General features: G+C 35.9%; 1 protein-coding gene across 3 annotated transcripts in view; it reads left to right on the top strand.

The window, feature by feature from the left end:
• Positions 1–1183: 1183 nt before the first annotated feature.
• Positions 1184–17403, top strand: part of LOC123565548 (DNA mismatch repair protein Msh3-like) — a 40718-nt gene continuing 24498 nt past the window's right edge. For 2 of the 3 annotated variants that reach the window (XM_053549255.1, XM_053549254.1), the window contains exons 1-5: positions 1184–1539; positions 9668–10183; positions 11263–11379; positions 13094–13211; positions 13639–13766. In XM_053549255.1, the coding sequence (XP_053405230.1) occupies positions 1339–1539; positions 9668–10183; positions 11263–11379; positions 13094–13211; positions 13639–13766 (1080 nt within the window). In that variant the 5' untranslated portion in view covers positions 1184–1338. The remainder of the gene's footprint in view (positions 1540–9667; positions 10184–11262; positions 11380–13093; positions 13212–13638; positions 13767–17403) is intronic. The other variant, XM_053549253.1, reaches the window with a different exon arrangement.

The following is a 17403-nucleotide window of genomic DNA, read 5'->3' as shown; positions in this document are numbered from 1 at the left end:
ATTGTAGAATAACCCGAGTTTTTCGTTCTTATGCGAAACAATATATCACTCAGGCCTACGGCCTTCGTGATATATTCTTACGCATAAGAACTCAAAACTCGGGTTATTCTACGATAAACTACGTTTGGGAACTTATTATTTCTTAAGTAAGTTTTACACGCTGAAACCGAAGGTAGGCGTTTAATATGCGTACAAGACAAAATATGCGTCTTTTAGGGTGGCAGACCACCACTGACTAGCATTTCACTACGTACTATTCTAAACACTATTTCATTTCTATTTTACGCCAATTTATGAGAGAACTTTCATGAAAAGTAGCTGTAGGAAATTGTGATGTTCTATTAAGGTACGTAAATAAGAGCTGGAGTGGTCTTTTTATTTGAAACAAAGAAGGATTGGAATAAGTGACCTTCAACTTCATATTAACTGGTCTAGAGACAAATGCACACAGTTTCCAATTTTTATAACTTTTCCTTTTTCCAAAGTATTTTTGTCTTAAAGATTAATCTCCCGTCTGCAATAGTGCTCCTGTCCCCATTTATATGTTTCAAGCACATACATGGTAACATGCAATTAGTTGTAGCAAAGTATTTTAAACCTAAATTTCACTACTCTTGTCTGTATATCTAACACTTTAAACTATCTTCAGTTTCACTGTCTCACTTTCACATCTTACTGTCAAAACATTTGTAAAAAGCTTTCTCTTGCACTGACTATGCGTCTGTTAATAATACCCGAAAGAGGAGTTATAGGCTGATTACTACCAAATCAAATGTAAACCTACGCCGATTTAGTCACAAGTAAACAAATATAAAGAGTCCTAATCTTTTTTTTTTTTTGCGTTTCAGTATGTATGTGTAGTATTCTATTGGAATCGGCATGCCCCTATCGCATCCTAGATAAAAATTGCGGCATAGGAACTTTAAGTGTTGGGAAGAGATATTGAAAAAAGCGAACAGGAGTAACATCAGCGGGTTGTATTTAACAAATTGAAGCTTTTTCTTTCTACAGTTGCGATATAGCTCTTTACGGGGATATAAGTCTCTGAAAATCTGAAAACCTAGAAAATGTTGAAAAACGTTATATCTAGCAAGGGAAAAAAGAACAGCTGGATTTAGTGGTGACCTGCCTAAACGGCATTGCACGGTGTGTAGTACGGTGTGCTACGGATGATAGAAACAACTAATATTTGTTTCCGGTTCCGGTATTAAAAAATTCCGCGAAGTTGTAAAATGCTGAATCGGTTAAATAAGGCATTATACAGCATAAGTTAGATATTCTGTTTAACAATCTGTTAAACGTGAGTTATTGTTAGGTGAAAGAATCCGCTTACTCATTATGTCAGCCAACAGATTTGTTAAATTTAGAAAGAACAAAATTGCACCGCAGTCGCACAGTACCCGAAAGCTAGATAAAAGCGACTCTCAGACAACAATTTCAAAGTTTTTCTCTTCAAACACAAAAAGAAAAGACAGAGATGAGACAGAAACTGACTGTGTAGTTGTGATAGATGATAGCATTACAGATACTGAAAAACAGGTATGCTACTCTCGTTTGCCTCTAGACTTACTTAGATTTTTTTGGAAGTGGCTATTCTTATGCCTTTTTATGGTCCCGCAAGTGGTTATTCCTACGGCAGCTTTTTATGCCCCCGAAGGGAGGCATATAGTTTTTGAACCGTCTGTCGGTTTGTCGGTCTGTCCGCAATTTTCGTGTCCGGTCCATATCTTTGTCATCGATAGATGGATTTTCAAATAACTTGGCATGAATGTGTACCACAGTAAATACAAATACATGGCATTTATATAGCGCAAAAATTATAAAATATTCTATTGCGCTTTACAATTACATAACACACATTTAACATATATACATACAAAATATGAACAGGATTCTAGAACTTAGATTTAAAGATTTGGACATATATAAATACTGTTTTACACCACTTCTGAATATTTTGTATTTTAACAAGACTACACTCATTGTTCATAAAACTGCCTAAATAAATGTGTTTTCAGTTTTGATCTAAAGCTCGCTTCAGACTGAATGTTTTTCAGATAGCTAGGCAGATCGTTCCACCATTTGGGACCAACGACTGCCATAGATCTGTCTGCTAGTTTTGTTCGCCGTCTAGGGATGTTAAAGTTAGTGTCACTTTGTGAGCGAAGTCTGTATCGTTGTCGAGTAGGTACAAAAATTTCCCTCAGATATACTGGCGCTGTACCATTGATGACACGGAAGACTATTACTAAAACTTTGAACATGACTCTAGCCTTAACTGGAAGCCAGTGTAATTCTTTCAGAAGTTCGGTACTTGGTTTTTCATAGGAAGCATTCTTGACTACTCTAGCGGCATGATTTTGGACTCGCTGTAGTTTATTGATTTGGTAGGCTGGAATTTCTGTAAATAAACTGTTGCAGAAGTCAATGTGAGAATGAACCAATCCATGCACTAATGATTCAGTTGACTTCTGTGTGAGATGTTTCCATATAGCCCTAAGGTTTCGTAACTGTACATGAGCTATCTGACACTTTTTCTGAATGTGATGGTCAAAGTTGAGTGTATTGGTCATAGTTACACCTAGGTCTCTGACGTGATCGACGCATTTTACGTCACACCCACCAACGTTTACACTTGTGATGTCCAATTTCGCTAACTGTTGTCTTGTTCCATACATAATAATTTCAGTTTTAGACTGATTCATTTTCAGTTTGAAGGTTGTCATCCATTTTATGATTTCATTTAGACAACTGTCGAGTTGTTGAAGAACAGTTGTCTCATTTTGAGAATTTCCCGCTTGAATTTTTAACGCAATCTTGTGGTTGTCCGCGTATCCATAGAGATCAGCTGGATATTTCTGCACCACTCGGTTAAGAGCCGATATATACAGGGTAAAGATCACAGGTCCGGCACAAGAACCCTGCTAAGACGATGTGTCGCGCGCAAGACCCAGGTCCGTAGCTCAAAGGTCAAGGTCACACTTAGACATTAAAGGATAGTGCATTGATGGGCGTGTCCGGTCCATATCTTTGTCATCGATGGATGGATTTTCAAATAGCTTGGCATGAATGTGTACCACAGTAAGACAACATGTCGCGCGCAAGACCCAGATCCGTAGCTCAAAGGTCAAGGTCACACTTAGACGTTAAAGGATAGTGCATTGATGGGCGCAGGGGTTTTTTTTGGCCGTTTTTATAGCCGTTATTCGGCTATATTCCCAATGTCAAAAAGTATGTATTTTTCCCAAAATGAGTGCAAAAATTCCCAATCTACATTCTGAAAAAAATTTCATCAAAATTGCACAAACACTGACCAAATTATGGACAATATTGTAATGGAAGTATGTTAAAGAGGGTGTACAATGTGAAACAAGTGTATGAGAAAGTGCTTAAACACATCCTTACTATATCCTATGGGACTAAATATTTCCCAATTTGGAACATTTACGCGTCAAAATTCCCAATTTTGGGGGTATAGGCTATGTTCCCAAATTAGGTAGAAAAAACCCTGGGGCGTGTCCGGCCCATATCTTTGTCATCGATGGATGGATTTTCAAATAACTTGGCATGAATGTGTACCACAGTAAGACAACGTGTCGCGCGCAAGACCCAGGTCCGTAGCTCAAAGGTCAAGGTCACACTAAGACGTTAAAGGATAGTGCATTGATGGGCGTGTCCGGTCCATATCTTTGTCATCGATGGATGGATTTTCAAATAACTTGGCATGAATGTGTACCACAGTAAGACGACATGTTGCACGCAAGACCCAGGTCCGTAGCTCAAAGGTCAATGTCACACTTAGACATTAAAGGTCATTTTTCATGATAGTGCATTGATGGGCGTGTCCGGTCCATATCATTGTCATTCATGCATGGATTTCAAAATAACTACGCATGAATGTGTGACACAGTAAGACGACGTGTCGCGCGCAAGACCCAGCTCCGTAGGTCAAAGGTCCTAAACTCTAACATCGGCCATAACTATTCATTCAAAGTGCCATCGGGGGCATGTGTCATCCTTTGGAGACAGCTCTTGTTATTACAATACATTGTACTGAATTCATTCAACTGATATATTTTCAACCGATTTGGTCATAGTGTTACAAATAAAATGCCAAGTCTGAATTGATGCAAACACGTCAAGCTGATATGTGACAAACGTCAAGTATAAAACTAAATTTAAAGTGCAATAAACATGTTTAAAGTGGTTAGAGATTTGTACTGATGTGGAAAAAATCCATGTATATACACAAAACATTGATCAATAATGTATAATAACTGGTTTATTTGAAAACACTTGGTAAATGTTTTTAGTGTTTCAATATTAATCACGTATGTATTTACATCTACATCTGTAAATTTGTACAACCAACAATCGTTTTCCGATTTATTTAGAAGACAAATTTCAGTTTGATAATTATTTTACACTTAAGATAAATTCGTTGTATTATTTCCGATTTATTTAGAAGACAAATTTCAGTTAAATAATTATTCTACACTGAAGATAAATTCATTGCATAATTTCCAATTTATTTAGAAGACAAATTTCAGTTAAATAATTATTTTACACTTACGATAAATTCGTTGTATTAAAATTGTTTGTTTATGCACAAATGGAATCATAATTCGTACGGGAGAGCCGTAGGAATAGACATCTGCGGGCTTTTCGCTATTCTTACGGGAGAGCCGTAAGAATAGCCTGTGAGGCTATTCCTACGGGACTGTAAGAATAGCCACTTCCTATTTTTTTCATATGGGCAATATCCCCACTCACGTCAAACACTCGAAATACCAAAATAGCTGAAGCAACTTCCGATGAAATTTTCATCGCTGCTGACGTTTTACATGCTATAGGTTTAAATGCCGATTATCAGTCAGGGATGTAACTGTTTCAAGTTATCGCAGTTTATAACCCGTCTGAGTTATTGCTTAAACTTCCATAACTTGTTTCAGTTATCATAAAATATTACAAAGCCCTCCTGTGCCAATTCCTCATTATGAATGAGACTAATGCAATTATTTCCTGAATCCTTGACCTTTTATCTTTCCAGCTATGCAGTAAACATTTTTACGCAAGGCTGATAAAGTTTTACGCAAATGTTTTAAAGCTATAAAACTCTTAATATCCCATTATGCTTATCAGGTCATGCTCAGACTAAAAGAGAATTTGTTTAACCACAGTTTGCTACTAGTTTTACTTTAAAGGTCACTTTGTGAGAACAGCAAAAAGACTTTTTTTGAATAACTTACCTGAGTTAACTATATTTTGTAACTAATACAGGTTATAAAATGCTTGAAAAAGTAACTGAAATAGGTTACATAACTTAAAACAGTTACACCCCTGACTGATTATTTCACGAATTGGCCATAAATTAAAATAAAACCTAATGTATCAAAAGGGGATTCAATTCCTCATTAATCTATGTAAAAATTATCAAATAATATCCAAAATTACGAATTTTCTGGTTATTTAAACCTTTGTATGTACTGTACACTGTCAACGTTTACCGTGTGTTTACACGCCATATAAAACCAATAATTTTACATGACTGTGTACTGTGATTTGACTTCCATTATTTGGTCCTTCAAAGTTTTGACGTTTAGATTGCCCGTCACAAATATAAAACAATCTGAACGTCAAATTATTTTGACTATCTCCCGACCCTACATTTTAAAGTTGGGTAGGTAGGTAGGCAATTTCTTTTTTTTTTTTTTTTTTTTTGTGGGGGGATTATACTTTCACCAGTAGATATATATGAGCGTTTCGTACAGAATATTTGTTCTGTAAAATTAAAACAAATATGTCTATGTTGTATAAAAGGATGAAATTAAATAATACAATTTAAACTTTCTTACTTATTATTTTGCTTACTTTAAATCGATGCGGGACTTGACATATCGCAACTTAAAAAAAACAACATTTGACCAGCATTGTCCAATAAAAACTTTTGGGGCACAGCATTTTAAGTGGGTAGATAGGGAGACAGCAAACAAACATATTTTTAATTTTGGCCTTAGGAAAACGAACATTATTTCTTCAACAAAACTCGTGCATCATACCTCAAGTAACATAGTAATGTAAAATTAGGGAAGCTTGCATTACTGCAACAACGCGAGGTTAACTTGGAAGGCTTTCACTTTTAAAAAAAAATAGCTGGTAAGACTAGCTGTTTTAGCTTGTAGAAAATTTGTTTGTTTTCTTACTGGTTACTTACAGAGATTAATTATTGAGTAATTTTTGGCCAGCAAAATCCTAAAGAAATAATTGAATATTATTGTTAAACTTTAGCTAGTTTTCATTTCAGCTAGGGAACGAAAAATACACTAGCTAATTTCAATTGTAGTAAATATTGCTAAATTTGAACCCTGTATGCCCCCTTTGAAGAAGTGGGGGTATATTGCTAAATGCCCCTGGCGGTCACGTCATTGATCATATTGGTTGGCCCATCCATCTTTTGGTAGAGCATACAGTTTCCATCAGATAACTTGTTCCTGCCAGATCCAGCAGAGGGCACAACCAACGTCTTTGCCAAATCCGAGCTCGCACATTGACCTACTAGCATAGCTTCTATCCCGCTACTGTCATTCTTTGGAACTCTCTGCCTCAAGTCGCTGTTGACTAGACAACCCTGGAAGGCTTCAAGTCGGTCTTGGCCAGCCAGTACAACAACTAAACTTCATCAACCATTTTACCAGTTTTTATCACAATGTACATTAGGGCTGTCATCGATAGAAACGATATCGATGTATCAACGATATTTTTTTGTCGATCGATTATCGATTCCCATTTTCAAAAATCGATATTTTACAGAGAGGAAAAGCTATCCAGATAAATACTCAGACCCTCAAAAACTATTAAGTTCACAAAGTTGTAAATTTGGATAAATGCAAAAGAGAAGTGAAGGCAAAATAAAAATGAACGATTTTATTAATTTTTATTTATTTCTTTTATTTCATAAATACAAATACAACACAATCAAACAGTAATATGAAAAATAGGCAATAAAACTAAAAATAGCATTTACAGGAAGGTATATAGTATGCATACGAACAAATAGATTGTTAATCTAACTTAATAATCGATATATCGATGTATCGTCGATATTTGTCTTCTGATATATCGGCATCGTCGATATGCCTAAGACCCAATCAATGACAGCCCTAATGTACATAGAGAACTTTTACTACACGGGCCAAGCTAGAAACTTGACTGTACTGGTACTATAAGGATTCACCATCATACCAGACTACAGCGTTGTGTATGCATTGTATGTTGGCCAAGTAATGCGCCTGTGGACAGGCTGTACAGCTTACAAGGCCGGCATCTTAATGTACTATACATGCTGCATCTTCTCCAATGTAAATACTCACCAATAGCTTTATGCCAGTCCAGCTGTACATAGAGACACTTTTACTCCGGGCCAAGTCAGTCCTGCCTGCTACGCATGTGTACAAAGTTTTAGCCAAATTGCGAGTATGCTCTTGTAGAGTGAGGCAATTACTTGGGATAATGATGATGATGAACTTGAGAACCACTTGACCCAGAGCCTTCAAACCTGGAAACATGATTGGACTTAATGACCTCTATCATTTTTGTGATCAGTCAGTCAAAGGTCATGGTCACAGGGGCCTAAACCTTAAAAAAGGTTCCTGCCCAATAACTTGAGAACCATTTTACCCAGAAGCATTAATGGGCTATGAGGGAGCTGACCACTAATGTTTTTGGGGTCAGTAAGTCAAAGGACAAGGTCACAGAGGCCTAAACCTTGAAAAGGGTTTCCGCCATGTAAATTGAGAACCTATTGACCCAGAACCTTTGAACCTGATAGCATGATTGGGCTTATGAAGTAGATAAGCCCCTTTTTTGTATCAGTACTAAGTCAAAGGTCAAGGTCACAGGGACCTAAACATTAAAAATAGTTTCTACTCATTAACTTGAGAACCACTCGACCCAGAACCTTCGAACTTGAAAGCATGATTAGGCTTAAGAAGTAAATAACCCATATTGTCTTTGGGGTCAGTAAGTCGAAGGTCAAGCTCACAGGGAGCTGAACATTGAAAGCAACTTGATAACCACTTGAGGTCAAGGTCACAAAGGCTTGAATCTTGAAAACTGTTTCCACTCAATTACTTGAGAAACACTTGATCCAAAACCTTCAGCCTTAATAGCATGATTGGGCTGACCCATATTGCTTCTACGGTCAGTAAGTCAAAGGTGAACATCACAGGGAGCTGAACATTGAAAACTATTTCTGCAAGGTGACTTGAGCATCACATGATCCAGAACCTTCAAACTTGATGGCATGATTGGGCTTATGAAGTCGATGACCCTCAATGTTTTTGGGGGTCAGTAAGTCAAAGGTCGAGGTCACAGGGCCTGAACCTTGGAAAACCTTTCTGTCCATAGACATAATCTAAGATCTTCTTTCAGCCTGTATTAAGTGTTGAAATTAATGATTATGCCAATTCAGTAATGGCATCCTGTAACATATTTTCTTTGTTTGATAATGGTAGATCAAGTAGCTGTCGTTTCAGATAGTTAGCTATGAGATATGTTGGTTATATGATATATAAATGTCCATCAAAATGAAAATGCTCAGAAATAAATTGAAATGTCAAAACTTTTAATACAGTTTTTTTTTTTTTTTTTTTTTTTAAATTATGTAAAGAAATTAAGGCTAGTAGAAGGTGACATCTGTGACAGGGGATTCTTTTTAATAGCTCTGGATTTTTTTCTAGACAATTCTGTTGTTTTTAGTTCGATTCTTTGAAGAATAGTCTAGCTATTCTACTCACCCTGGCGTCGGCGTCACACCTTGGTTAAAGTTTTGCATGTGAGTACATGCAGCTATCATTTAAAGGCATATAGCTTTGAAACTTATTTTTTTCTTTTTCTAGGTCAATTACCAACCTCACTGGGTTCCATACCTCTGAGATGTATTTTGAGCAAATTATGCCCCCTTTTGGACTTAGAAAATCCTGGTTTAAGTTCTACATGCAAGTTACTATCTCCAAATCTAATGCAGATACTGAATTGAAACTTATCATGTGTCTTCGGGGTTATAAAACTAGTTGATAGCATCAAGTCCCATAACTCTGACCTGCATTTTGGCCAAATTATGCCCTCTTTTGGACTAAGAAATTCCTGGTTAAAGTTTTGCATGCAAGTACATACAGCTATTACTAAAAGGCATATAGCTTTGAAACTTATTTTTTCTTTTTCTAGGTCAATTACCAACCTGACTGGGTCAAGTTCCATAACTCTGAGATGTATTTTGAGCAAATTATGCCCCCTTTTGGACTTAGAAAATCCTGGTTAAAGTTTTACATGCAAGTCACTATCTCCAAAACTAATGCAGATATTGAATTGAAAATTCACATGTGTCTTCGGGGTTATAAAACTACTGGTAGCATCAAGTCCCATAACTCTGACATGCATTTTGGTCAAATTATGTCCCCTTTTGAACTTAAAACTCTTTAGATATTTTAACATTTTGGTTAATATCTTCCTGCTTCTGGGACAGTATTTCGAATAGTCGAGCTTGGCTGTCTTACGGACAGCTCTTGTTTTTTGTTGTACTATATAGCATGTCAAAAAGTGGCCATGTAGTAAGGTTTTCTATGCATATAAGAATATATTTAAGTTGACTTGTGAAAATTTTATTCAGATTCTTGAAGTACCATTAAAGAAGAAAGCAAAGCTTGATGCCAAACCAACTGATGAGGCGAGTGACTCTCCTGATGTCAGGTCCCCACAACACAGTCCAATTATTGCAAGGGTAAAGCACAAGTTGCAGAGCTTTTCTGCTGTTGATCTAGATAGTACAAAAACTGCAGATATAGAAAGTTTTGATTTCAACGTGTTAAAAAGAGAAAGTGCTACTAGATTGTCAGATGTCAGTTCGTTGAAAGAAGTAGAGGAAATTGTTACTAATGAAATCTCTCAGGACACTGAAGAGCAGGATGTTGAAAAAACAGAAACATTGGTGAAAAAAAAAAGTAAATTTTCCGCAGTAAAAATTGATAAGGGCAAAAAACCATCAAGGTCAAAATCCTCGGGGAGTTTGACAGTAAAATATACACCATTAGAACAACAGTATGTAGAGTTTAGAGACAAATACAGGGATGCTGTCCTGTTTATTGAATGTGGATACAAGTACAGGTTTTTTGGAAAAGATGCAGAGGTAATGCTCAAAGATAATTATAATTGAGCCACGCCATGAGAAAACCAAGATAGTGCGTTTGCGACCAGCATGGATCCAGACCAGCCTGTGCCTCTGCGCAGTCTCTTCAGGATCCATGCTGTTCGCTTTCAAAGCCTGTTGGAATTAGAGGGAGGAACTGTTAGTGAACAGCATGGATCCTGACCAGACTGTGCAGATGCGCAGGCTGGTCTGGATCTATGCTGGTCGCAAACACACTATGTTGGTTTTCTTATGGCGCGGCTCATACAGTGATTTTTTTTGCCCTTTTGGGAAAAGGTCCGGTACTGGATAAATTGGGAAAAACTGCGAGGTTTTTACTCAGATTGGGAATTTTTATAGTTAATTAATAACATCATTTAGAATGCGGGGAAATTTTTATAGTTAATTAATAACATCATTTAGAATGCTTCTTCCTTTAATTCCATGTAAATATCATCAAACAAACTGTTTGAATGGTTAAATCATGGTGAATGTCAATGTAAATAAGTTTTCTTTCTGCAATCATCAAAATGCAAACTTAATTTGGTCATTTGGGGAATTTTTGGATGATAATTGGGAAAAAAGATTGCATTTTTCAATTGGGAAAAGGTCCTTTTAGGGGTACTTTGTAAAGAAGGAAAAAAATCCCTGTCATATAAAAAAACCAAAAACATCTAGACTTATAGTTTTGCTGTTGTAATGAACATACAGGACTTACATTTATTCTTGCTTTTTTTTTGTGAAAAAATTATTATCTGATTACTTATAAAAAAAAGAGATAAAAGGTATAAATCTATTTCATGAATGTAATTGTAACCTGGTCATAGGCATCAGACTACAAAATCTGTAGATATAAAATTTCATCCTTCAATGGTATAATTTATTCTCTAGGATGTCCATTTAAGACTTTTTGTTGCAGGTCATTCATTATCTTCATCTATTGCATATAGGGGAGTTGAGTAACTTGTGAAATGTAGGAAAATCGTTAACAAGTGACTTATGACTTTTTATGAAATTGAAATTAAATTCAGGTTGATGGTATCAACTGTTCTCTGTTCTCTATCTTTTTGCATTTTCAGATAGCTGCAAAGGTGTTGAAAATCTATGCTCATCACGATCACAACTTCCTCACCGCCAGTATACCCGTACACAGACTGTTTGTTCATGTGAGCAGGATAGTTTCAGCAGGATATAAGGTCAGTTGTAATATAAGCAGATTGTATATACTGGTAGACAGGTTGTTAAACTGATTTTTGGATGTCTGAGTCTTTCCTCAGCTCATGCAATGAAAAAGGGTTTGGGATAGATATCTAGACTTAAGAGAAACATTTTTTCTTTAAATGAGATGTTGTCTGTACTTTGAGAAAGAAATTTATACATAATATTTCATTAAATTAATGTAAATTAGTTGTGATGCCTTAGTTTATTTAAAGATGATTTTTAGCTCAACTATATGAAGTATATTGAGAGCTATCCTACTTTACTATCCGTGTTTGCGTTTGCACCTAATCTGTGTCCAAATCTTGATTTCATGCACTTTCTCTTTATCTCTTTAACCTTTACCATGCTAAATTTCTGAAATGGACTGGTCCATTAATGCTATTCATTATCCACTATTCATTAGGGGTGTTCACTGAAAATTTACTGACTGAACAGCGAACAGTGCAGACTATGATTAAATGGATGTGCAGGCTGATCTTGGTCTGCGCTGGTCGCAAAGGCAGAATCACTTGCTGCCAGCAGGCGAAAGGTTAATTACTGGATTTACTTAGAATTTCAGGTTGAAGTTTGAAGTTCTGATGTACTTCCACCTGTATCTATGTTTTTGCTAAATGGACTTGATTCAAACTTAAAAAGAGTTGTTCCTTATCATCTAGGTCATATGACACAAGTTCAGTAACTCCAACTGGTATTTTTCTTTAATTATGCCCCCTTTTTAGCTCGACTATTTGAAGAATAGGTAGAGTGATTGGACTCACCTGTGTATTGGCACCCCAATGAGAATGGATAGAAACTTCACACACTTTTTCACTGTGATGATCTGACATGCAATGCACAGGTTCCATAACTCTACTTTGTATTCTTACAAAATTATGCCCTTTTTTCGATGACAAAGCTGTTGAATAGTGAAGCATTGGTGTCCTACAATAGCTCTTGTTCCTTAAAATATATCACATCACTTCATCTGAGTAATTATAAAGTAGATTTTATTCAAACTTGAACTTGTTGTTTCATTTCATCACCGACATAATATGACACAAGGTACAATACTCTGGCAGGAATATCCCATGAATTCAAAAATTTTACTCTATCTCTGTTTGTCCTCAGATTCTTGAATTTTGACAGAATTGTTATCAGCAACACCAGCTACATCCAGGGCATTGATTACTCCAGTTATAGTTGTAGTTCTTTGTTCCTGTGACAGATCTTGTCTGCTTTGCCTTTTTGTACTTCAAACAAAGTCCCTAGTAAATCTATTATTTTCCTGATTGTTTAGACTTGTAGTTTTGAACCTGGTAGAGATTGCTTGACTTTGATTTTGCTTTCTAAGGGGTTATTTAAGAAATAATGTATAAAAAAATGGTGTTTTAACATTATTCATACACGAAAAAGAGGTTATACGTCCACAGAATGGTTTTATGAGGGCATAGCCAGAGTGAATTATTCGGATGATGTATAACCAATTTTGAATGTATTAATAATTTAAGTAAAGTATGATTTTGCTATAAATTATTTTGATTCTAATATGCCCTTTATATGAAACAAAAGATTGAATAATTAATGTAGCCTTTTTTCCATGCCACAACAAAAACACTGACATCATTGCCGGTAATTGTTACGTAATTTTAGTGTAAGCATGTTTTAACAGAAACAGGCATATAAGAATATTGTATTAACTGTTTTCTACAGGTTGGAGTTGTGCAACAGACAGAAACTGCAGCACTTAAGGCAGCTGGTAGTAATAAAAATGCGCCATTCACCCGACAGCTGACAGCTTTATATACCAAATCTACAATGATTGGAGAAGGTATCTTTGTGTTTACACTTTTTAGCACCAGTCAAACTCCTATGGAAATTAAATTCTATAATAGAATGACATCATGATGTTTTATTAGTGCATAACAAAGTAGAGCTTCTGTTTAGATTATTATCTGTAGCACTATGTTATGTTATTTCCATGAAAAAGTTTTTTCTGAATTAATCTACTTAAATGAACAAATGCATAGTTAGAGCCTTAGAGGTATTAAAAAGTGGGATTAAGAACCAAATGATATGTATCCGACATACTAAGCAAGAAGTTAATCTTATTTTCAAATATACTATCTTAAAAGACCTGAATGTTATATTCAGTAACTGAAACATGGCTTAAAAGTTGTGGTATTTAATTGGTTTTCAAGATATTTACCTTATCATTTCAATACCTTTGAAAATTAATGATCTTAATATTGACCAAGATGTTGACAGAACATCTGGAGATGTAGGTGACAGTACTGTGCCAGTTTCCACGGTAACCAGCTATCTGATGTGTGTCTGTGAACATGAGGCACCAAAGGGAGAACAGAAAACCCCTGTTGGAATCTTGGTGAGTTTGACTGAAGTGATTACTGAAGCCATTTCTTGATGTCTTAAAACAAAGATCTTTACCATATAGGTCACACACCAGTAAATAGTATTCCCTATATATTCTATATAAAACTGACTATTTTTAAAGAGCTACCAAACATAGCTAGTCCCATTTCAGAGAACAAATCCTTACCTCATTTTAAAGAGTTATGATAAAACTGATATAAAATGAAGAGAAAAGTAAGGGTCATGTATTTTCTAAGAGAGATTTCTCTTGTCACATTTGCTTACTGTAAAATCACATCAAAATCACACGGCTGTGACCTGGAAGTACTACTCATACTAAAATTGAGTTTCACTTCACCAAATACAACTTCCTCTCTTGCACAAAAAAGCAAGTTATGATACTGGTGCTTATTATTTCTTTGTTTTAAACACTGACAATAAATTAGAGTGAAGATAAATTTCACAAATATATTTTGAATTAGTTTTTAGTTAACTATTAGAAATTTTCAAATAGTATTAGTAGAGCTATTGTTGTCACCCTTTCATCGGCGTCAGCATCACACAAGTTTTGCGTGTAAACACTAATTTAAAAACAGGTTTCTTTCAAACTCCACACATGTATTTAGCATCATGAGTTGACCGCACAGTATATAAGTGGCTTTTGTTTTTTCAAAATTATGCCCCTTTTTAGCTCACCTGTCACAAAGTGACAAGGTGAGCTTTTGTGATCGCGCGGATGTCCTTCGTCCGTCTGTCCGTGCGTGCGTGCATGCGTCCGTCCGTCCGTAAACTTTTGCTTTGTGACCACTCTAGAGGCCATATATTTCATGGGATCTTTATGAAAGTTGGTCAGAATGTTCATCTTGATGATATCTAGGTCAAGTTCGAAACTGGGTCACGTGCCTTCAAAAACTAGGTCAGTAGGTCTAAAAATAAAAAAACTTTGTGACCTCTCTAGAGGCCATATATTTCACAAGATCTTCATGAAAATTGGTCAGAATGTTCACCTTGATGATATCTAGGTCAAGTTTGAAACTGGGTCACGTGCCATCAAAAACTAGGTCAGTAGGTCTAAAAATAGAAAAACCTTGTGACCTCTCTAGAGGCCATATATTTCACAAGATCTTCATGAAAATTGGTCAGAACGTTCATCTTGATGATATCTAGGTCAAGTTCGAAACTGGGTCACGTGCCATCAAAAACTAGGTCAGTAGGTCAAATAATAGAAAAACCTTGTGACCTCTCTAAAGGCCACATTTTTCATGGGATCTGTATGGAAGTTGGTCTGAATGTTCATCTTGATGATATCTAGGTCAAGTTCGAAACTTGGTCACATGCGGTCAAAAACTAGGTCAGTAGGTCTAAAAATAGAAAAACCTTGTGACCTCCCTAGAGGCCATATATTTCATGAGATCTTCATGAAAATTGGTCAGAATGTTCACCTTGATGATATCTAGGTCAAGTTTGAAACTGGGTCACGTGCCATCAAAAACTAGGTCAGTAGGTCAAATAATAGAATAACCTTGTGACCTCTCTAGAGGCCATATTTTTCATGGGATCTGTATGAAAGTTGGTCTGAATGTTCATCTTGATGATATCTAGGTCAGTTTTCGAAAGTGGGTCACGTGCCTTCAAAAACTAGGTCAGTAGGTCAAATAATAGAAAAACCTTGTGACCTCTCTAAAGGCCATATTTTTCATGGGATCTGTATGAAAGTTCGTCTGAATGTTCATCTTGATGATATCTAGGCCAAGTTCGAAACTGGGTCAAGTGCGGTCAAAAACTAGGTCAGTAGGTCTAAAAATAGAAAAACCTTGTGACCTCTCTAGAGGCCATACTTGTGAATGGATCTCCATAAAAATTGGTCAGAATGTTCACCTTGATAATATCTAGGTCAAGTTTGAAACTGGGTCACGTACCTTAAACAACTAGGTCAGTAGGTCAAATAATAAAAAAAACCTTTTGACCTCTCTAGAGGCCATACTTTTCATGGGATCTGTATGAAAGTTGGTCTGAATGTTCATCTTGATGATATCTAGGTCAAGTTTGAAACTGGGTCAACTGCGGTCAAAAACTAGGTCAGTAGGTCTAAAATTATTAAAATCTTTTGACCTCTCTGGAGGCCATATTTTTCAATGGATCTTCATGAAAATTGATCTGAATGTTCACCTTGATGATATCTAGGTCAGGTTTTGAAACTGGGTCACATGCGGTCAAAAACTAGGCCAGTAGGTATAAAAATAGAAAAACCTTGTGACCTCTTTAGAGGCCATATTTTTCATGAGATCTTCATGAAAATTAGTGAGAATGTTCACCTTGATGATATCTAGGTAAAATTCAAAACAGGGTCACGTACCTTCGAAAACTAGGTCAATAGGTCAAATAATAGAAAAACCTTGTGACCTCTCTAGAGACCATATTTTTCAATGGAGCTTCTTGAAAATTGGTCAGAGTTTTTATCTTGATAATATCTAGGTCAAGTTCAAAACTGGGTCACATGAGCTCAAAAACTAGGTCACTATGTCAAATAATAGAAAAAACGACGTCATACACAAAACTTGGTCATGTTGGAAGAGGTGAGCGATTCAGGACCATCATGGTCCTCGTGTTAAACCTAGAAATTTTGTGACAGTTTGCATGTAAGCAGGTTTCTCAGGAATTATCTGAACAGATATTATTAGGTTCTCCACATGCCTTTTGCATCAAGGGATGACCTCACATTGCCAAGTTTTATAACTCGAGATCTAGCTTACATTTTGTCAAATGTTTCCTCCTTTTGCAACTTAGAAAGTTTTTATGTAAGCTAGTATTAAGTGGAAGGACTTCAAATAGTCAGACGCGCTATCGTTAAACAGCTCTTGCTATTTTTGCAGTTTATTCATTTAGTAGAAAACTGCACTTAAGGATATAGACAGAATGAGCAAAAAATTATTTTGCTAGTTTCATAATCATGATTTGGACACAATTAGAGTACATTTTATATGGAAAACAATACTATTATTATCCCATATTTCATGTTTTGTTTCCTTTCATATTTATGTAATTCAGAATTGGATTGATTTTCATGCTTTTGACACAATTGAATTTCTAATAGTTGAGCTAAAAAATAATTTAACATTATTTTATCTTCACTCTGAAATACTGTTGGCGTGGAGTTTTTATGATTTGGACACATTTTTAGCTCCACTATTCGGGGAATAAGGGGGCTATTCTACTCACCCCGGCGTCGGCGTTGGCGTGACCTTTCTTGGTTAAAGTTTTTCGGCAACCTTTGTTTTTCTGTCATATCTTTGTTACTATTGCATATATCTTACTGTAACTTCATATAAACATTGTCCATCATACAAACAAAGTATGTGCAGGGGTTGGGCCCAATATATGTAAGGTCAAGGTCACCAAGGTGTTATACTTAGGTTATTTATAAGGTTAAAGTTTTTCGACAACCTTTGTTTTTCTGTCATATCTTTGTTACTATTGCTTATATCTTACTGTAACTTTACATAAACATTGTCCAGCATACAAACAAAGCATGTGCAGGGGCTGGGCCCATTATACCAATGGTCAAGGTCACCAAGGGGTTATACTTTGGTTGTTTTTAAGGTTAAAGTTTTTCGGCAACCTTTGTTTTTCCGTCATATCTTTGTTACTAT

The sequence above is a fragment of the Mercenaria mercenaria genome, chromosome 8, assembly GCF_021730395.1.
Source record: "Mercenaria mercenaria strain notata chromosome 8, MADL_Memer_1, whole genome shotgun sequence".
Classification (NCBI taxonomy): Eukaryota; Metazoa; Mollusca; class Bivalvia; order Venerida; family Veneridae; genus Mercenaria; species Mercenaria mercenaria.
This window is presented reverse-complemented; position numbering and strand designations above follow the sequence as displayed.